Source organism: Muscardinus avellanarius (genome assembly GCF_963383645.1).
Source record: "Muscardinus avellanarius genome assembly, chromosome: 4".
NCBI classification, from domain to species: Eukaryota; Metazoa; Chordata; class Mammalia; order Rodentia; family Gliridae; genus Muscardinus; species Muscardinus avellanarius.
In genome coordinates this window covers 127,954,775-127,977,353 of record NC_137789.1, presented here as the reverse complement: position 1 = coordinate 127,977,353, position 22,579 = coordinate 127,954,775, and the positions used below count along the sequence as shown (strand labels likewise).

The 22,579-nt window shown below is 37.9% G+C and overlaps 1 protein-coding gene across 1 annotated transcript in view; it reads right to left on the bottom strand.

The window, feature by feature from the left end:
* LOC308261937 (uncharacterized protein) overlaps positions 1-22,579 on the bottom strand; it is a gene marked incomplete at both ends in the record, with an annotated part of 85,352 nt that overhangs the window by 60,986 nt on the left and 1,787 nt on the right. The window contains 6 exons of the mRNA XM_080694124.1: positions 2,712-2,887; positions 4,017-4,158; positions 6,629-6,816; positions 12,008-12,149; positions 18,368-18,544; positions 20,732-20,892. Of these exons, the coding sequence (XP_080550250.1) occupies positions 2,712-2,887; positions 4,017-4,158; positions 6,629-6,816; positions 12,008-12,149; positions 18,368-18,544; positions 20,732-20,892 (986 nt within the window). The remainder of the gene's footprint in view (positions 1-2,711; positions 2,888-4,016; positions 4,159-6,628; positions 6,817-12,007; positions 12,150-18,367; positions 18,545-20,731; positions 20,893-22,579) is intronic.

The following is a 22,579-nucleotide window of genomic DNA, read 5'->3' as shown; positions in this document are numbered from 1 at the left end:
AATGAGGAAGAAGGAGGAAGAGGAGGATGAGGACAAGGAGGATGAGGAGGACTAGAAGGAGGACTAGGAGGACGAGGAGGAGGAGGACAACAAGGAGGATGAGGAGGACAAGGAGGAGGACGAGGAGGAGGACGAGGAGGAGGAGAATGTTACGGTTAAAGATGACCGTTACAGTTTGGGGGTGAGGATTACCGTTTAGGGGAACTTTTCCCGGGTCCCCCTGTAGCCCCATGGAAACAATTTCCCTCAAATAAACCACGGGTTCTTGTCCTGAGCTAAGGATAAATATGCAATAGCCTGGACTCTTGCTAAAGATTTAAAGAAGTTTATTAAAAAGATAGACATACAGAAGACAAGTCGGGCATGGTGGCACACACTACAATCACAGCATTTAGGATGCTGAGACTGGAGGATAGCAGTTCGCAGACAGCCTCAGCTACATAGTGAGGCCCTCCACAACTCAGTTAGACCCTGTTTCAAAATAAAGAATAAAAAATTGGGCAGGGGGTGTGGCTCGGAGGTCAAATGCAAATGCTGGGTTCCCTCCCCAGACCCGCAAAAAAAAAAAAGAAGAAAGAAAGAAAAAGAAAGAGAGAAAGAAATAAGGAAGGAAGGAAGGAAGGAAAGAAAGAAAGAAAGAAAGAAAGAAAGAAAGAAAGAAAGAAAGAAAGAAAGAAGACAGTTAAATCCCCATGCCATTCAGGAGTGGCATGGTGTGGGCGGGGGGGATTTCAAATGAATTCACCCATTCTTCCTGGACACAAAGTATCTTTATAACCCACCCCAATTAGATCTGTGGCAGGTCATTTGATAATGTAAATATCTTGCCCTGTCTCCAACCAGATCCACCCCCTCTGTCTGGGGCACAGACTCTCGCACCATTTGTTACACTCCAAAAATGTGTTAAGTTGCTTATCTGGAATCTGGGATTTCCTCACATCCCTGAGGAAGTCTGCCTCTCTTTAGAAATGTAGAAAGGTGCTTGGCTCTGGCTCTTGGGCTTCTTCTATTCCTTGAAGCCCCTGACTTTCTTCACTACCAACAATATATTTTAAAATTGAAAATCTTTCCCAATACTGGCACATTAATACATTTTGAAACGTCTTCCCAATACTGGTACAGAGAAGGAGAAGGGGAACAAGAAGAAGGAGAAGAAAAAGAGAAGAAAAAGAGAAGGAGGAGGAGGAGGAGGAGGAGGAGGAGGAGGAGGAGGGGGAGGAGGAAGGGGAGGAGGAGGAGAGAAGAAGAAGAAGAAGAAGAAGAAGAAGAAGAAGAAGAAGAAGAAGAAGAAGAAGAAGAAGAAGAAGAAGAAGAAGAGGAGGAGGAGGAGGAGGAGGAGGAGGAGGAGGAGGAGGAGGAGGAGGAGGAGGAGGAGGAGGAGGAGGAGGAGGAGGAGGAGGAGGAGGGAGAGAATCACCACTACTCAACAGGGTCTTCAGTGAATGAACTTCAGGAAGTCATGACAGTGTGATCCCTTAATACTGACTAAGCACAACTGAATCATCTATTGGAGGATTGTGAAGGGGATAAAGTATGTGGTCTGTTAATGTGCTGATGGGGTAAGATAAAATATGAGTGGACTCACCAAATTAAATTTTCAACTGATTAAATAGTAAAATTGAATGAAAAAAAAACAAATTATGTTCACTCAATAAAACTAGCCTGAAAGTCACAAAACAATTGAATAATAAATAAATAAATGTATTTCACAAATATTACTGTACAAAAAAGAAAGACCCAGTGATTTGGGATCTCTCTTTGTTTCAGGATTTCCCAGTTACGTTCATGTCAGGATGACCTAGGAGGTGACCCTGCCATTTTCACAGTGGGTGGGAGGATGTTCATACAAGAACCAGACTGTGATACACAGAAATAAGGACATGGACACCTTATTGGAAGCAGGTTCAGTTGCTGGCATCGAGCCCTACTGAGGGACTAGGGAGAAGAGGATGTCCTCTTGTCAATAGTTCTCCTTTTAGATCCATCAGTAGTACTGTTGGATCAGAATTGGGTAGGGTAAATGGTAAACCCTTTTCAATATTGACTCTGAGTTTGCACAAGAAAGTAAAGACTATTCCAAATTTTAAATTTGTGTCCAAAGCAGAGACATGACTGCCAACAGTTAATGTTCATTCTTTCCTATGCCTGACCTTTGTAATTTTGATATCTAAGTTGCAATATATTCTTTGCTGTAGTTTCATTCTTTCAAATCTAGACATCCATTAACTCTGACACTCAGCCAATGAGATTTCTTCCCTTTTACCTTCTTTAACTTATAATTGTAAGGACAAAAATTAGTAACTAGGACTAGTATACACAAAATAAAAATCCTGAGAATAGATCCAGAAATAATAATGCTTTTTCTTCAGAACTTACAGGAGATAAGTGCCTCTGAGAGATTTTATTCCATAATGACTTTGCTGTTTTACAGTGATAAAAGATTAATAACTCAACATTGGGTAAGTATTAGCACTAGGGGTGATCAATACAGGTGTTACAGAGCATAGACAATGGCAGATATATCTGTGCAGTGACCCAGAAAACTCTCCTGAATGGAGGATGGCTGTTTCCTGGATCTTAGAAGAATCAGTGAGATAGAGAGGAGTGTGGAGAGAAGGCATCCCTTTTGAAGGAAGGAGGTGGACAATGCCACAGAGGAGGGGGTTGCAGACCTACACAGCAGCAGCCAGACAATCTGCTCTTCTTCAGACAGGAATGAAGCAGAGCTGGAATACTGGTGGCACTGAAGCAAATCCATTGGAAACTGGAGTGGTATCAAGGTCCTTGAGGTCAACCAATGGTTTCAGGTTAAAGTGCTGTAAAATGGTGACCAAGAATATAAACAGCTCCATGCGGGCCAGACCCTCTCCCACACATATCCGCTTTCCTGAAAATAACAAGGAGTGGAGTTAGTCTTCTCTAAGGGATTGTAATGATCGCCATGTTTCTTCCTGGCAGATGAGAATAGGCAGAACTACTTGATTGATAATTGAATGTTTGGATAGAAAAAAATTGGCATACTTGTCTTCATCTGATCATAACAAATATTTGATTCAAACAATATTTATCCTCAGCTTCATTTCAAGTACTTTAATTTCCCACATTTAAGTGCTCTTTTGATATTTGAAGTTTCTAACTATATTTTCTAGAGAAAACAACCACTTTGCTTGTGTTTCCTTTTCCCCTTCTGATGTTCCATGATACTGCCTTCCATTTTTCACATCTGCCTTTCCATCTCTTAACTGTACACATCTTCATGAATCTCCAAAGTACCATGAATGTTCCTATTCTATGTCATGCAAACCTTTTCTAAGAAGCACCATTTTTATACCACAATCAAGACACAGGTCAAATTTTTTTTCTCTTTACACCCTTTGTGATCCCCTCAATCAATAGTCTTGGCCTTTATGAGTTGCTATCAATATTTATGACTTCATTAAAGTTTGAATCCACTGTAATCAGGACTTCATGGTTACTTATTTTCTGTTGTATGAAATGGTGAACTCTTAAAGAGTGGTCTTGAAGAGTGGTCTTAAAGGTCCCAGAATTAGTCCTACTTCATTCACCTGCTTCCCTGGCTGGCTGTGAGAGCCCTTCTCACATTGCCCTTTGTGGAAATGTGGATTTCCACAGCCAAACAGTGTATGTGGTGAACCACAAAACGTAAAAAATACCAAATATTGTAGAATAAGACACTTTTCACATGGTAGACAAGGAAGGTCTAAATGAGTTTTACTTTCTAGGAAGAAATCTTAGGTATCTTAGTGATATGTACAGAGGCACAAATCAATAAATCTATACTCTAGCTTTATCAATTCACAAAAACTGGGTCATCATCCCAAAACACCAGTAATCTGGCCTAACAATGAGGGTGTATCATGAACAGCAAAAGCAAATGGGCATTGAAGGGTACAAATTGCAAATCTAACAACACCAGAGGAATTATCATGTGAATTGCAATTGACCCCAAATATACATTGTCCCCTGAAATGCCTATGAAAGTGAATATCTATTACCTGCTGAGAAAGGCACAAAGTAGTCACTTTTCTTAAATTTGCCACTCGCATCCAGAAAGTGGCCAGGGTCAAAGGTCTCTGGGTTGGGGAATTCCTTGTCATCATATAACACAGATGACAGAGATGGTATTATGGTTGTGCCCTAGAAACAACAGTACAGATAAAGCAAGTTATAGAGAATTCATAAAGCTGAAAGATAGAATGGAAATTTTTAGATGGATCTTTGGGTCTTAGAAAAAACAATATTTCATGAAGAGCAGTGACATTTTCAGAGACAAATCATGTGACAGCATGAACTATGACCTGTGACAGTGACCTTACTAAAGTGCTCACCAATAGCGTACAAAGGACTGAGTACTTGGGGTTTAGGTGCCAAAACTTCTAAATTCTGCTCTTTATCATCAACCTTGGACACCGAGGTCTGACCCCACCTGCTACTCGAGTTCATCACATCTGTAACCACACAACTCATATGTGTACTATTTTAAATTGAACTCTCTTTCTGCACATTAAATGTCTAGAGTTCTGTTCATAGAACTTTTGTAAATAAACAACTGATTGTGGCTAACAATCATCTCCTCTCAACTAAACACTAGTCCAGCAACAAGAAATATCATACTGTTTATCACTGCCATGTAGTTCATTCCTCTTAAGTAAAAAAAAATGTTGGGGTTATCATAGTTAAACCAACCTGAAAAAGAAAAAGGATATAAAATTAGTAATATCATCATGTTTGTAATGATTCAGATCTGAATATCATTTTAGGCAGCTTAAAGTTAAAATAGCTGGGTCATGCAGTAAGCAGGATTTTTGCACAGTCTAAAAGTACCATGGAGATTCACACAAATTCAGACATATTTATGACCAAAATTCATATAGAAATAAGGGAAGAGAGTAAAATTCTCTAATTTGATAACGAATGTCTACCTTAATCTACTTAAAACATAATTCTCAATAATAAGATATTAAATCTCTGCCCATTCCTACAGATTAGAAATGAACAAGAATATCCACTACAATGAACCCTGTTCAGTATTACCCAATAAATCCTACAGAGTACAATAAGGTAACAAAGAGGAATTAAGGACAGAAGAACTAGTAAACAATAACTAGAAAACAAGTAAGAAAACTAGAAAACAATAAAAATTAACCCCTGATAACAGGATATTAAACAACAAAATTCCAAATGGAATCTGAAGATATACAGCTAGCAATATGTAGCAAAATATTCAAGGTTATTAGATATAAAGTCAGGAGAATGATCAAATTAAGTATATATCAATATTCCAGAGATTTAAAAAATTGACAAAGGTATTTTTTAAAATTTATAACATAATCCAAAATATATGTTATATGGGACAATATAGCAAAATATTTTTAAGTCACTAGAAAACAAAACATTGATGGCATAATTTTTTTTTTTTTTTTTTTTTTTTTTTTTTTTTTTTTTTTTGGTGGTGGTGGTAATGGGGTTCCTGGAAGCCCTTCTACCTCCGGGCTACACTCCCAGACCTATTTTTACATTTTTATTTGGAAACAGGGTCTCCTAAGCCAGTGTGCGTGGCAGGCTTCGAACCTGCACGATCCTCCTGTCTCTGACTCCCAAGCGTGGGGATTACAAGCGTGCGCCACCACGCCCAGCCTGATGGCGTAATTTAAAAAATCCGCCAGGGGTGGTGGCACATGCTTGTAATCCCCACACTTGGAAGGCGGATACAGGAGGATCACGCAGGTTTGAAGCCAGCCATGCTGGCTTAAGAGACTCTGTTTCCAAATAAAAAAGTATAAAATAGGTCTGGGAGTGTAGCCCGAAGGTAGAAGGGTTTCCAGGAACCCCAGGAACCAGCTTCATAATCTGCCTCTGATTAGCAGCTCATTCTAAAATTTATATTCTTTGTGTGTGTGTGGTACTGGGGTTCCTGGAAGCCCTTCCACCTCCGGGCTACACTCCCAGACCTATTTTATGTTTTTGAAACAGGGTCTCTTACGCCAGCGCGGCTGGCTTCTAACCTGTGAGATCCTCCTGTCTCCGCCTCCCAAGCGCGGGGATTACAAGCGTGCGCCACCACGCCCAGCTATTATATTCATATTTTTAAATGAGGATTGTGTTTCTTATCCATTGTTGGACAAGAGTAATGCTTCCTTGGAATGGGAATATTTTTATTATTAAAAATAAATTAATTAAAATTAAAAAATAATTAAACAAATCCAAGATAAATTGGGAACATAACCATATTATCAAATTGAAAGAAGCAATGTGAAGATATCAATTCTTACTGATTTTACTGCAGGTTTACTATTATCTTGATAAAAATCTGAGTCTTGGGGGGAAATTAGAAAACTTAATTTTTAATATTTTCTGGTACTATAAATTCCTAAGAATACAAAATCAATATGAAAGAGGTAGAACTAATTGTGAAGATTCACACTAAAAGGTTCTAAGACATCTTATAAAGTGTTGTAGCCCCACAGGAAACAGCACAAAGTCCACTTAGTAGCCAAATGTAGGGGATGTGCATTTCTCTCATTGTGTGTGGGAGAGGTTTGGCAGCACACTATGAATTTTCCAACATGGAGAGCAGTGAGGTGCAGCATAGGAAGAAGAAACTCACCTTGGGAATGAGGTAGTTTCTAAATTTAACATCCCGGGTCACTGAGTGGGGCAGGCTAGTGGGAATTAGATCGATATATCTCTGGACCTCATGCAACACAGCATCTGTGTAGGGCATGTTGCTCCTGTCCTGCATGCTGGGGCTCCGGTCTCTGCCAACCACATTGTCAATCTCTTCATGGACTTTAGCTGGTAAGACACAAATAAGAAATGATGAGATAGGAGGAAAATGGCACATTTGTCCTAGCAATGCAGTGCTCCATGGAACATGAAAAGGTGTTCCAACAAAATTTAAAGTTATATACCCAGAAGTACATTTAGAAATGCAAAGGGGGTTGCACTAATGAAAATACATATAACTGTCCAGCAGGCTAGGTTTTACAATATACAGGACCATAATTTTAAATTAATATCGTATATAACCAATATAAATAGAGGAAACCAATGTCTCAAAAATTAAACAGAACATAAATGCACCAAGAATTTATTATTCTTGATAAAAGAAAATAGAAATAAAATATTAAATTTATATGAAAATGATATATAATGTTGAAAATAAATTTTATTTTTATGTGGTTTATTTGCAATGCCACACCCATCAAACTTTCATATACTAGCTTCATAATCAGCCTCTGATTAGCAGCTCATTCTAAAATTTATATTCATATTTTTAAATGAGGATTGTGTTTCTTATCCATTGTTGGACAATAGTAATGCTTTCTTGGAATGGGAAGGTGGTGATTTCTGCCTTTGTTGCGATGAATTATATATAAACAAAAGACACACACATAAGCAAACAAGAGCACAGACACATTTCCCCACCCTCCATTTACCAGAATAGATGAGACTACAAGTTCTGGTTATGTTAATATCCATTATTTACCTCATTCTGGTGTTACACGTAAATAGTGTTTCCCGGTATGAAAAATATAATTATTTTACATTGTTGGTGTCAGTTCTTTCTTGGAACACTGTTTCTCTATATCTGTTCATAATTTTCCATACTTTAGTTAGAATCATTTCCAAATGTTCAGGGAGATGTTTTAAACTCCTATGACTAACTTCCCAGTTGTGGGGAAACCTCATCCCATCCATCATTTCCCTTTTGTTCTTGGTGTCTGTTTGTACATCTGCACCATCTACTTGCTGCCTTTTGAAGTAGGCATTTCCCAGGCCTGGTGCCCAGCAGCCTCCCTGACATTCTCAGCCTCCCCAGGAGCCGTCCCCATTCCTGAAGCCCAAGGCTTCCTCTGAATGGGCTTCCCACACTAGGATACAGTACATTCTCCAGAATTTTCCTAAGAAAAAAAGAAGAGGGCATAACATTTTTGGCAATGTACAGGTTTGAAAATACCCTTTTTTCTGTTAAAAAAAAAGACATTAAATACTCTAGTATTCTAGTACTAGTCTGAAACATAAACCTTCATATATCACATGGTAAGGTTCTCTGAAAATTTTTATGATTTTCTTTTCAATTTTGATGATCTAAAATTCATGACCCTGAGTCTTGGGTGGACATTCATATTTATTTGCTGTGATCAACACTTGGGGAGAATTTTGTATTAAGATGGCAAAATCTGAAGGCCTTTGCTCCACAATCCTCCACTATATAGGGGATATATCTACCCACAGAATTTCTGAAAGCAGAAAGGAGAAAAGAGCTCAGATTCTCCTTAGTCAAGGAGTAAACCTTTACCAAACCTTCTCTTTTATGCACTACACCTTATTCTTTCTTTACCACTGTGTACGGTCCCTAAGAACAGGGCTTCTCGAGCTCAGTTTCCCTGGAAAGCAAGCCTCTCTTTCTTTGGGAAGAAAAACTAGTCATTAATGAGAGAAGACATAGGGGAAACCCAGTTAGAGAGCACCTCCCTTTTCAACCTTCTCTTCTATCTAACTTCTCTCATACCTGATTTTTCCAAACAATTAATGCTAAGTGTACCAGTATTAGGAATGACCTAAAAAGATTTGAAAAAGAAGTTGTGGTTATTAAAATATATCGGTGTATAGAAAAGGAAGTGCAGACCTGTAAAAGGGAAGGGCTGGTAGGGCTTGGGTACTGCCAGGAGTCAGGTAGCTGTTATAATGTAAAGTACCCTTGCTAAAAGCAATTAGCAAGTGGATAGTGGAGTTGGATTTTGGACTTTCACATTCTAAAGACAGGTTTGCATAATAAACGATATCTAGCTAAGCATTCCCCAAGAGGATGGGAGAAGGGGACTGACCTGCATGAAAAAAGAGCAGACACCACATGGTCCATGACCTTGTGAATCAATCTGGTTTAAACAAAGAAACCTAGGTGTTTACCAACAGTTATGTGGGAAGTTAAGAGGATGACTTAGACCTATGTCATAAGAGTACGAAGTAGAGCAAGATGGAGGATTTCGTATCTATAAAAGCCTGTTTTATATTTTGTAGTTGGGTGACTTTGTTTGGGCCATCCCCATAATAAACTCATTTAAGTCTTCAGCAAGAGTCCAGACTAGTGCATATTTATCATTAGTCTGAACAAGGACCCACGGTTGCAGGAATAGTCTCCGGGAGCCTAACGGAGGTTCCCCGGGAACAGTTCCCCCAAAAGGTAACAGTCACTCCAAACCATAATAATAAGGACATAGCTTGCTTTTCTGCCTTCATAAATCTTCCTCTTTTGATGATAGATCTAAAATCATCTTTTCTGAAGAGTTAACCCTCACACTTTAACCTACTCTCTACGTTTCAGAAATTTGGTGAAGACAGTTAACTATTTACTGTTCTCCTCCCCCCTTGCTTGAAAAGGAGTAATTCTAATTAACAATTATGTCATTGGCATATCAGTCTCATCAGTGGAATCCTCACACAAGAGACAAAGAAAACATGTTTCTTTCTGCTGCATAAGGACAGAAAGGTTAATTTTAAAGTAACATTGTTCATAAAAGATAAAACTATCTCAAGTACTCCACTCAAATAAATATTAGTACTTGTCAAACTGAAGCTTTATTGAAACAGACTGTTAAAATCATAAATATAAAAATTTAGGAGCACTGAGCCAGGCATGGTGGCTCAGAGGTTTGTAATCCCAGCATTTGGGAGGCTGAGACAGAAGGATCATGGTTCATGGACAGCCTCAGCTACTTAGCAAGGCCTTTTGCAACTCAGTGAGACCCTGTTTCAAAAATAAAAAACTAAAAAATAGGGCTAGCATGTAGCTCAGAGGTACAATGCCCCCGGGTGCCATCTCCAATAACGCAAAAAAAAAAAAAATTAGAAATATATCTACCAAAAATGAAAATACTTTGCTGATATAGCTATGTTTATATAATACGTCTGAGGTAAGATAGAAGAAATAAAATATTAGGTAGAAAGGAGACAAATTGGGAAGGAAAGGAAAAAATGAAAAATATAGTTTTAAAATCTAGAAACTTCATAATCCTTAGCTTCACCTTACAGAGTCTTCTCTATCTTAGACAAAAAGTCCTAAAGGGGCTATACTTTTAATAGCAGATCTGCCCTGTCATTTTTTTTAAGAAAAGGTTTCAAAGGCTGGGCCTGTATACTTTTAATCATAATTGCCCATCTGGCCTGTTTGGTTTTTTTTTTTTTTCCCCTCAGTCCTTGAAAGGCCTGGCTTACACTTCTTTTTAATCATAATGGCCTAGCTTTACACCTAAAATTCCTGAGGAAGTCTCAAGTTTGGTTGTCAAGCCCTGCACCCCTGTCTCTCAACTTCATGCCTCAATTCCCTGGGATTAAAAAAAATACCCCCAAAATTTACAACTTTTTTCAAACTCAGCATCCACCAATAACATGAGGAAAACTTGAAAATTCAAAAAAAGGAGACCAGCCATTTCATGACCCCATTCCCTACCATTTGCCCCTTGCCACCACTCCTTTCTATGCTCTGTATAAGAAAAGGATTTCAAAGATCCCAAGGGCGCCTCTCATTCTCTTGAGGTGCCCCACAGTCTCCCTTGAATTGTATCTCCACTTTTCCTAAATAAAACCTCTATCTTTGTCTCTGACTGATGGGTGCTGAAATTCTTTTTGCCAGGGAAGCAATGGACTCCAAGGTGCCTACGGTGAGTTTTCGTCCCCAGACCTGGAAATGCCTCAGGATTTCCAGAGGGATTATCATGTTCTCCTGTGACACATGGAGAGTCTCTCAGATGGGCTCACTGAATTCTAAGATGACCACCTATGCTTTTACCCACCCCAGAATTAGAATTATGAGAATGAGAAAAAGAATCTTCAAGAACGTATCTACAGAGCAAGTTGGCCTTTCTGGAATGAAACCAGTATGCAGCCCTTTGCCCATTCACACTGACTTTACCAGCCACGGAATGCAGGCTCTACACAAGGGTTTCATACCAGTATTGGGAAGAAGCTTTAAAATGTATTAATATACCAGTATTGGGAAAGATTTTCAATTTTCAAAATATATCTTTGGTAGTAAAAGAAGCCAGGAGCTTCAGGGAAAGGGCTGCAGATCTCCAGTCACCAAGGGTGATTATCAAGAGAACAGAAGAATCCCAAAAGCCTAGGGCCTTTTTACATTTCTAAAGAGAGGCAAACTTCCTCAAGGATGTGGGGAAATCCCAGATTCTGGATAAGCAAATTAACACATTTTGGAGTGTAACAAAAAGTGTGGGGGTCTGTGCCAGAGACAGAGCTGTCCCCCCTGCCCCAGAGAGGGGGTAAACAGTTGGGTCAGAAGACTGGTTATAGGAATAGTGTGTATCCAGGAATCTTCGGTGACTTCATTCCAAGTCATCCCACTATGTCACTTTGTGGCACAGTGCTTTACTCTAAGCTTTATCTTTCCTTCTTTCTAATGGTGTCATAACAGTTATAACCTGTATTTCTTTCTTTTTTTTTTTTTTGTGGTGCTGGGGTTCCTGGAAGACCTTCTACTTCCGGGCTACACTCCCACACCTATTTTATATTTTTATTTGGAAACAGGGTCTCTGACGTGGCTGGCTTCGAACCTGCGCGATCCTCCTGTCTCCGCCTCCCAAACGCAGGGATTACAAGCGTGTGCCACCATGCCTGTACAACCTGTATTTCTATCCTTGTAATAATAAATTCATTTAACTCTTCAGCAAGAGTTTGGACTAGTGTATATCGATCCTAAATCCAGAACAAGGACCTGTGGATACAGGAATAGTTTCCAGGAGCCTAACAGAGGTCCCCAGGAACAGTTCCCCCCAAACCATAACAATTCAAACCACTACAAGTTTTATTGCTTTCCCTAGTGTCATGCCATCTTTACTGCCCTCAAGCATCCTGCAAATTGCAGCTGATCCCACAGAAGGTTACATAGTGAAACTTCTCTAAGACAAACATGATGTAGACACTAGTGTCTTCTCTCTGAAATTAACATTCTCCTCATACATAGTCATACCTGTGACATGTGGGTGCTTCAACAGGAGCAGGAGAGAATATCTCAATGTTGTGCTGGTCGTCTCTGTCCCAGCAGCAAACAAATCACATACAGTGATAACCAAGTTTTCATACGTAAATTCTGACTGCTGATTATCCTTCTCCTAGAAATGATTTGATATTATTATTTAACAAATTGTTTGCCAACATATGTAATGATAGTAAATCCAAAATAACTCATCATGTTATGAAGTTGGCCAGCACAGGGCCTTTAGAGTGCATTATTTTAAAAAGTAGTATATGGTACTGCAGAGACTGTACATCACTTGACCCAAGCTACATTTTCTACACTCTATTTCTTGCCTGCCAAAGATTTCCATTCCAGAAACTCTTGGCAACTAGCTGAGTCAGATAGCATATTTCTTTCCCAAAAAGATATAAACAGAAGGCTACTGATGTTACTTTTCCTATTTCCTCCTTCTTGTTCAACAGATATAAAACAAGGTAGATATCACCTGGGGACATGAAGGTTTAATAATAAAATAGAAGCATTTATTCTAAATATTGAGCAGAAAAGTGGAAGACTTATGATTTGCTGAAGCTTCGATATTGCTGTGTTATACCCAGACTGGCCCACTATGACATCCTATGTATTTGAGATTAATAAACCCACTATTTTTAAAATAACTTTTAACTAGATATTTGCAATCAAACACAATCTTTATTAAGAGAAATGGTCCAATGTTATGTCTATATGTTATGGATTGGGAGAATATGGTTTGTGGAAACCGTTCCCCGGGGACCCCCTGCTAGGGTCCCAGACACACTTTCCCCCAACCCATAACAAAACCCAAAACGACCCCAAACAGAAGAAAAAACCCATGGATTCTTGTCCTAAGCTAAGAATAAATATGCATAGCTTGGACCGTTGCTGAAGATTTAAAGAAGATAGAAATACAGAAAATAGAAATACAGCCCCATGCCAAAATGGCATGAGGGGATGACTCGAATGAGTACACCAAAGGGCTTACACGTGGACTCGGACTTTTATACCCATGACCTCCATCTTGTTTGCGTGACTCTGATGTAGTGAACATCCCTGTAAGGTACCTCCCCCAACCAGGTGTGGCAAGGCAGCTCCTTTCCTGAAGGGCAAGATCAAACCCTGCCCTATCCTCCCTAGATCATAATGTAGATCTCTTTAGACAGCAGAAGCCCTAGCTCTCCTCTATTGGCTTGTTAATTATTTTGAGCTAGGTTAATTTACATTGGAATAGCTGCCTGTTTTAGGCAGAGGTCAAGTCCTTGCACAGATCTGCCCCTCACTCATGTCTGCTGCCATTTTGATAAAACTATTTTTGAAATATCAATTATTTTCTTTTGAAATATATTAATAATCAGAGCTTTCCCAAATCTTCCTAGGCTGTTCCCAATACTGGTACATATATACAAAGGTATCACTACCAATTTCACTTAATGTACAAGGGGGAGATGCAGAGGGAAATACCCTATACAAGCATGTGAGTTTCTCTCATTTTGAATCTCACTATAATGTATAATTACAATGCACAGATAAAGGTATTAAAAAAGAAAAATAGGTGAATCACATCATGAAAAATGTAAGCCTGGTCAATGTGAGGATATATTTGTGTCATTTCTGTCTAAGGAGTAATTTATTATTTATTTATTTATTTATTTATTTATTTATTTATTTATTTGGTGGTACTGGGGGTGGAACCCAGACTCTTTCTACCTCCGGGCTATACTCCCAGACATTTTTTATATTTTATTTGGAAACAGGGTCTCACTAAGTTGTGGAGAGCCTCACTAAGTAGCTGAGGCTGGCTTCGAACCCATGTATGTGATCCTCCTGTCTCAGCCTCCCAAGCTCGAGATTACAAGCTTGCCCCACCACGCCCAGCTTCAAAGGAGTAATTTAAACTTAAACTACCATTTTGTAATCTGTTACGGACTTACATTCTTTTGCAAAACTAGCATCACATAAGACACTGCGGGTGCTGACCCTCCCCTTGTTTTCCACTGTAGCTGACCTGGAAAAATGTGAAGCTGTCACTCCCACCAATAGTAGTTCAGCACAGGAGGATATTTGCATCAGGGATATAAGGCCCATCTGGTTCTTTGTCAGGTATGCTCTCTCACATACCTGAGATACCCTTTTTTGCAAAAAAGTGAAGTTGCCTTGCCAAGCAATTTCGACTATATGTCTTTTCTCAATGCCATGAAAACTTATTTCTAGCATCAGAAAGATGCAGTTCTCTTTTTCTGTTAAAAAAATTTTACATAAACTCATCACTGCCTAGAATTTCATTGACGTTTAAATTGTGAAAAAGCAAACATGGCAGCCACACCAAGAAGTTATCACAGAGACAGGGGATATTTTCATTAAGAACAAGATGGCAGAGCCAGGTGTGGCGGTGCACGCTTGTAATCCCATCATTTGGGAGGCTGAGACAGGAGGATCATGGAAGCCTCAGCTACTACTTAGTGAGTCCCTTTGCAACTCAGTGAGACTCTGTTCCAAAATAAAGAATAAAAAATGGGGCTGGCAGTGTAGCCTGGAGGTAAAATACCCCTGGGTTCCATGCCCAGTACCAAAAAAAAGAAAAAAAGAAAAAAGAAAAAAAGACCAGATGGCCACCACTATCATAATCCAGATGGGAGGTAACAGGAATCTTATTCTTGTAAATAAGAGTAGAAATGGCTAGGAGTGTTAGGAAGTTGAGATGTTAAATGTTCACATAGGATAAAGGACAGAGTAGGGGTAACAAGAAGCCAAGGGTAAAGTTTAGGACTGAAAAGATGATGGGAAGCTGAATTTATATCAATGTAGTTATTTATTTAAGTTTTGAGTATAGAGAATCATTAATATATAAAATATATTATTTTCTAGCTAGTTCTAGGACCAGTATGGTGCATTCATAACCTCTAAGTAACCTGTGCAATGTCTAATATTATGTTATCAACAGTATTTTGTGTGTGTGTGTGGGGGGGTGTCTGTGTGTGTGAATGTGTTATTGGGTATTAAACTCAGGGGCATTCTACTTCTTTGCTACACCCCACCCCAATTTTACTTTTTATGTTGAAACAAGGTCTTACTAAGTATTTTTTTTATGTTAAGACAGGGTCCCGCTAAGTTACTGAGGCTATCTCGAATCTGCAATCCTCTTGTTTTGGCATTCCAAGTACTGGGATTACAAGAGTGTGCCACTATACCTGGCTTATGAACACTATTAAAATAACCTAAATGTTCTCAGCATATATACTTTCTAAACAAAGATAGTATATAACTTGAAAATTTTAACTTTATTTAGTTTTCCAAGCTTGTCAATTAAAATGTACTCAAGTCGTAGGTCATGTTAAAGTTACCCTAAAGCAGTACACTCATAAACCAATACTGGCTGAGCATGGTGATACACACTTGTAATCCCAGCATTTAGGAAGCTGAGACAGCAAGATCACAGATTTGAGCCCAACCTCAGCAACTTAGCAAAGCCCTCGGCAACGTAGTGAGACTCTGTTTCAAAATAAATTAAAGAAACTATTTGGGGACTACAGAGTCCAGGCAAAACGTTTTCTACAGCATCTAGGGATTGTTTAATGATCAAAGCGTCTAATGAATTGCAGTAATTTTGGCATTTTATGTGGAAGCTGGCATTCTCCATACCTTAGTTCTGGGGAGATGGTTTTGTCAAAATTCCCCAGTGTATTTCTTACAGATATTGATAATCTTGTCTTAAAATTCTTACATAAATTCAAGGTAAGATGGGCATGGTGGTGCATGCCTATAATCCCTGTACTTGGGAGGCTGAGGCAAGAGGATGGTAGGTTGGAGGACATCCTCAGCATGTAGTGAGACTCTCATCAACCTAGCAAAGCCTTGTTTCAAAATTGAAATAAGGCTGGGAGTGTAGCTCAGAGGTAGAATGCCCCTGTGTTCAATCCCCAGTACCACAAAAATAAATTAGTAAATAAATTAATAAAAATTTGTGAGGATCTTGGTCTCACAGAAACCATCCCTGCTACAGCCCACAGTGAATAGGGAAAAACTATAGAAATTTCCTTTAAAAATCAGAAAAGAATAAGGATGCCCACTATTATCACTCCTTTTCAATATAGTACTTGAGCCTCTTGCCAGAGTGATAAGGGAAAAAAAAGCAATCAAGGAAATACAAATAGGAAAAGAAGAACTGAAATTATCCCAATTTGAAGATGACATGATCCTAAACTTAGAAGACCCAAAAAACTTAAGCAAAGACTTCAAGAGCTGAATATAAAATTTAGTAAAGTGTTTGAATACAAAATCAATCTACAAAAAATAGTATATTCTCAATATACCACCATGAATCCAATAAAAAGAAACCCAGGAAGTAATTCCATTCACAATAACCTCAAAAACAATGAAATACTTAGTGATAAATTTAACTGAAGAGGCAAAAGCTGTCTATAGTGAAAATTATAAAACATCAAAGAAAGAAATTAAAGATCTTAGAAGATGGAAAGATCAGAGGGGCATGGTAGCCCATGCCTGTAATTCCAGCTCTTAAGAAGCTGAAACAGGAGAATTGTAGGTTCAAAGCCAGCCTCAGCAACTCTGTGAGGCTCTCTGAAACTCTGAGACCTTGTTTCCAAATAAGAAATAAAATTAGTCTAGGGGTATGTCTTGGAAGTAAAATTCCCCTGAGTTCAATCCCTTGTACCAAAAGAAAAAGAATATGAAAAGATCTCTCATGTACAGATTCAATGCAATCCCTATCAAGATACCAATGTCATTTTTCACAGACCTAGGAAAATCAGTCCTAAATTTCATATGAAAAATCAAAGACGCATAATAGGCAAAATAATTCTCAGCATTACAAACCATGCAGGAGACATGACAATACCTGACTGCAAATTATACTACAGAGCTACAGTAATAAAAACAGCACAGTATTGGCACAAAACAGACACATAGACGAATGGAACAGAATAGAAGATACAGAAACAAATTCATATGCTTATAATCAATTGATTTTCAACAAGGTGACAAAAACACACCTTGGAGAAAAGATAGCCTTTTCCAACAAATGGTGTTAGGAAAACTGGTTATTCATTTGTTAAAAAAAAAAATGGAATTAAATCCCTACCTCTCACCCTGCACAAGTCAACTCAAGATAGATCAAAGACCTGGAAGTTAGACAGAGACTTTGAAATTACTAGAGAAGGAAATAGGCCAAATACTTCAACATATAGGCACAGGTTGACACTTCCTCAATAAGACCCCAAAAGCTCAGGAAACTTAAACAAGAATTAATAAATTGGATGGCATTAAACTAAAAAGTTTTGTGCCGCAAAGGAAGCTATCAACAGTCTAAATAGAGAGCCTACAAAATGGAAGATCTTTCCCAGCTATTCCTCTGAGAGAGGACTAATGTATAGAATATACAAAGTATTAAAAAGGATTAACACTAGAAAATAACCCAATTAAGAAATGAGCAATTGAACTAAACAGATACTTCACAAAAGAAGAAATACAAATGGCCAATAAATATATGAAAAAATGTTCAACATCATTAGTAATCAGGGAGATGCAAATCAAAACTACACTGACACTCCACCTAACCCCAATTAGAATGGCAGTCATGGAGAAATCAAACAATAAATACAGGTGAGATGTGAGAAAATAGGAACTCTTATACACTGTTGGTGGAATTGCAAATTAGTACAGCCACTATAAATATCAGTGTGGAGATTCCTTAGAAGACTAGGAATGGATCTACCATATGATCCATCAATAACACTCCTGATTATCTTTCCAAAAGCACTGAAATCAGACTATTATACTAATACATGCATATCGATGTTCATAGCAGCACAATTCACAATAGCCAAATTATTAAGCCAACCTAGGTATCCATCAACAGATAAATGGATTACAAAATTATGGGAGATCCACACAATGGAATTTTACTCAGCAATAAAGAGCAAAGTTATGTCATCTGCAGGAAAATGGATTGACCTGGAGAACATTATGTTAAGTGATATTAGTCACAGAAAGTGAAGGTTCATATTTGTGCCTTCCTTTTATTTAATCAGTACAGTTCATGCTTTCTCTAATTTGTTCATTCTTTCAGAAATGTGCATTCTATTTCTACTCAACTAGTTTATTTTATTTAAAAATAGGGTCAATATAGTTAATTTGCTTTACTATTTAATTTTGTTTTCCATGATTCTTGATGGAAACTCATGAACACTATTGGTTCTCAACCTGCTTGTCAAGTATTACTGACATGACTACTAAAATAGGTGTAGTCAATAGAAAGCTATTCAGTGAACTACAAAATGATCAAGCAACCAAAAAACTAAGCTGATAGTAACATTTTACCTGATTCATTTTTAACAGAAAACAGTCAATAAGGTCACGAGGATTGTCAACATCCAGTGATTCTTGGTGTTCCTTTACTTTCTCCATAACAAAACTTTTCATAAAAGCAACATTTTTAAATAAAATGTTATGACTCCCTGGAAAATAATCAATGAGAGCAGGGAAAATATTACAGACCTACAAGAGAAAACAATTACATATTGAAAAAACAATATTTAATGAAGAGATATGCCCCATGTATCAAACCCTTTTAAGAAATTATTGGTACAAATGTATATAAAATATTGTGTTCATATTTTATATATGCTTTTATTGGTGTTTTATAATTTTGCATTATAGTGAGGCTCAATGAGATACAAACACACATGCATAACCAGATATAATTTTGATAGCAAATATATAGTAATTTTCTATGCTTGTAAAAAGAATTATTGGAGAAAATTCTGACCAAAGCTTCAAAATTGATAACTTCCTAAGTTCATAATTCATTCTTATCCTCTGAAAGCAATTTTTAACCAATTAATTCATTTCCTACATCAATTTTTCCTAAAAGCTTAAAATGCAAGATGATATTAATTAATATGATTCTTATTTTGTAGAAGAATACAGAGATTAAGGGACTTAGAGTACCCTGATTTAGAGTACAAAGCTAGTCCCTGCATTAGTTATTTCTACCAACTAGGCTCAGAAATGAAATCGGGATTTCAGAAGAGGAAAGTGCTCAAAGAATATGTGAAGCCTAATTATGCACCAAAGCAGTTAAATGACTTCTAGTGGTCAAATAAATACTAACTAGACAGATCATAAAATATATCCGTTTGGCACAGAGTAAAATTTTGAGTTTTTATTTATCATACATATACCATAAAACCAATTAATATGTCATTCCTAACTCAGTTTTTCTTTTACTTAAAATGCTAATTGAAGATCAAAAGTTCTACCCTACTAAGTGATCTTTGCCAACTTCTAAGGTTTCAAATGCTTCTTTTTCTTAAAGAAGATAGTCTCTTCTTTGTTATGGTTATAATGGTACTGTATACTCTTCTTCCTCTATTCAACTACAATTTATTGAATAGGGAAATAAAAACTAATAGGCAGCTTGGTGCAGCTTTAACAAGTCTTTATTATAAAATCAGTAGGAAATAGAGAAGAAGAAGCTGCATGCAGGCACACTGGAGAGCCTAAAACTGGAACTCTGACTCTCTCTCCATCCCTGGCCTTCAAATAGATTTTATATTGGTATGTTCTTATCAACATTACCAAGGTAGTGGGCTAGTAACTTATTTCTTAGCCAGGTGGTGCCTCTTTGCCTCCAGACAGTGCACTTACCAAATGCACAGGTCAATAATCTACCTGGCTTCTGCCTCTACTATATTGGTCTGTATTGGTTACTCATCAACTATGGGTGCTTCGAAGCAACACACAGAGTTTACCTTTCCTATACCCAGGCCAGATAACAAAGTAAAGGAAGTAAACAGAGGTTCTGATTGCCTTTACATATTTTTAGGGCAAAAGGTTTCAATTGTCTCTAGGGCTTTAAAGGTTAAAGTCCTGAATTTCCTTTACATCTTTACTATAGATTAATCATTAGAACAAAGGACTGAGAGAGGGAATGGAGCCTTGCACCCCTCCCTACCTGAGTGCCAGTACAGTACCCAGGCTCTGACTGCTTTTTACATTTTGAAAATTTATACTGGAGCAATTTTCCTAATACTGGCACATTTCTGAATTAGAGTGTTCCTGCAGAAGTCTCTAAATGTTGGTTAGAGGACCAGCCTTATGGATACTGAAAGCTTTCAAAGAGGACCTGGATGACCATTGAAATATATGGTCATCCTTTAGTTGGTGAACAAAGTACCTTATAGAAACAGGGCTTCTCAGATTCAATGGAAAAAACACTGGACAGGGGGATAAGAAACTTGAATGCTAGCCCCACATGCACAACATCAGCTGCCCAAGTTTAAAATGAAGATCTCAGAAATGTTTTCCAAATGGTAACTCAATGATCCTCTAAGCAGAACAGTGGTGTCCAAACAATTACTTCACCACGTGATCCTTTTGTTTGTTTGTTTGTTTTTGTGCCAGTCTGAGGGTGGAACCCAGGGGAATTTGACCTCCCAGCTACACCCTGTGCACTATTTTTTATTCTTTATTTTGAAACAGGGTCTCAACTGAGTTGCAAAGGGCCTCACTAAGTAGCCAAGGCTATCTGGGAACAGCCATCCTCTGGTCTCAGCCTCCTGAACCCAAATGCTGGGATTACAATGGGATTACAATCGAGGGAAAATAGGCCCAGCAGGATGTGTCTTTTTTTAAAAAAAATACTAAATGAGTTTTCTTAGAAAGAAAGTATCTAAGCCTCACCTGCACCCACGGGGAGCTCAGAACCTTGACATTTTCATCTAACATTTTCATCAAGGTAAGAAAGCTCTGATCTTTGTAATCAAAACGATTCTGGAAAATAATTGAGCAGATCACATTGCAGGGAGCACAGCTCAGGATGAAGGTGGGATCACAGGGTGAGCCTAGAAGAGTAGGAACATTTAAAATACCATTAAAATAATACACATGAAATATTTCATCTTTAACAGATAAAGGTACTTGAGACTTACAAATTCCCCAACAGAAAAAAATATTGAGCCTACATTAAATCAAAATATCACTTATACCTCAAATCTGAGCTAGGCATTACATACTAGCCAATTTAATAATGGATTTTATACTCTGTTCAGTGCAATGAAAGAGAATGTTGTGCTGAGATAATGGCCTCCTTCTACTTCCTAAATGCTGAAATGAGACTGAGGAATTCTTCAAGGCCTACTTCCTGCAGTCACTCTGTTCAGTGACTTAACTATACCCTAGTAGTTCTGGGACACAGATAGAACTATACTGATCTATACTTTAGAAAGAAAGAAGTTCTGTTTAGGCAGAAAGGTGGAGGATCATATGTAAAGCATTGGGGGTTGGGGTTGTGGGCTGGTATGTCTCATTCACAGGTAAAATCTGATTTTCAGTATTTCCTTTTACTTCAATTAAATAAGATCAATTTAAAACAAAGTCATTTGGAATCCAAGCTGATCATCATTTCAATGTGAAAGACACATCAGAGAAGAACAGAGTTGTCAGTGGGAGGAAAATAATTACTATTAGTATCTGACCCATAAGCTAGTAATCATGGGGAGAAAAGACAGGACAAAGTGAAAAGAGAACCAGAATATAGTTAGGGAAGACTAGCTGAAGACTTACTAATAATAGTTGAAATCTACTGAAGGACATCATTTTACAAATTTCTGTCTATTTTTCATAATTATACTATATTATAACATATATTTACTCAACATATATAAATCAATAGAGTAACAATTGGGTGATTAAAACAATCAATGGTGATTTTTTAAATTGTACTCTGTTTACAAAAAAAACATAATTAAGGAGAATCATACTAAGATACACCTAAACATTACATCATCATTGATCATAACTGTAGGCATGGGTCTGGTAGAAACCCTAAGACATGCCATTGAAGATAATTGAACCATATGGCTGAATTATGAGAAAACGGAAATCACGTTTCCTGCTTCAGAAGGGTATGATGGGGGCATTATCATTGTGTCTAATTTCTAAGTATTCTCAGGTGAGATGATCTAGAATAGGTGACCTATATTTATGCTAAGAGGAAAATATTGCTCCTTAACTCTTACAAAAATGAACTCAATCTATATTCATGATGATTTTTTTTTTTTTTTTTTTTTTTTGCGGGTCTGGGGATGGAACCCAGGGACATTCGACTACACCCGAGCTACACCCTCTGCGGAATTTTTCATTCTTTATTTTGAAACCAGGTCTCTTTAAATTGCAGAGGGCCTCACTAAGTAGCTGAGGCTGTCCTGAACAGCCATCCTCTGGTCTCAGCCTCCTAAATGCTGGGATTATAAGCATGCGCCACCATGCCCAACCTCATGATGATTGTTTTTACTCAAAAGGAAATGATAGACACAGAAAAAGGTGAAAAGGCTTTTCACACCCACACCACAGGCCCAGGCATATCCGTACACACAGAAGAAACACACAGACACTCCCTGGATTTCTGCTTTCATCCTTCCCTGCTCCACAGGAGTTCACAGCCAGGACACAGAACAAAAGAATTTGTTACTCCCGAGGTGAGCAGAGGGAACACAGCAGCCTGGTAAGGTCTGTGATAGAAAGAGGCAC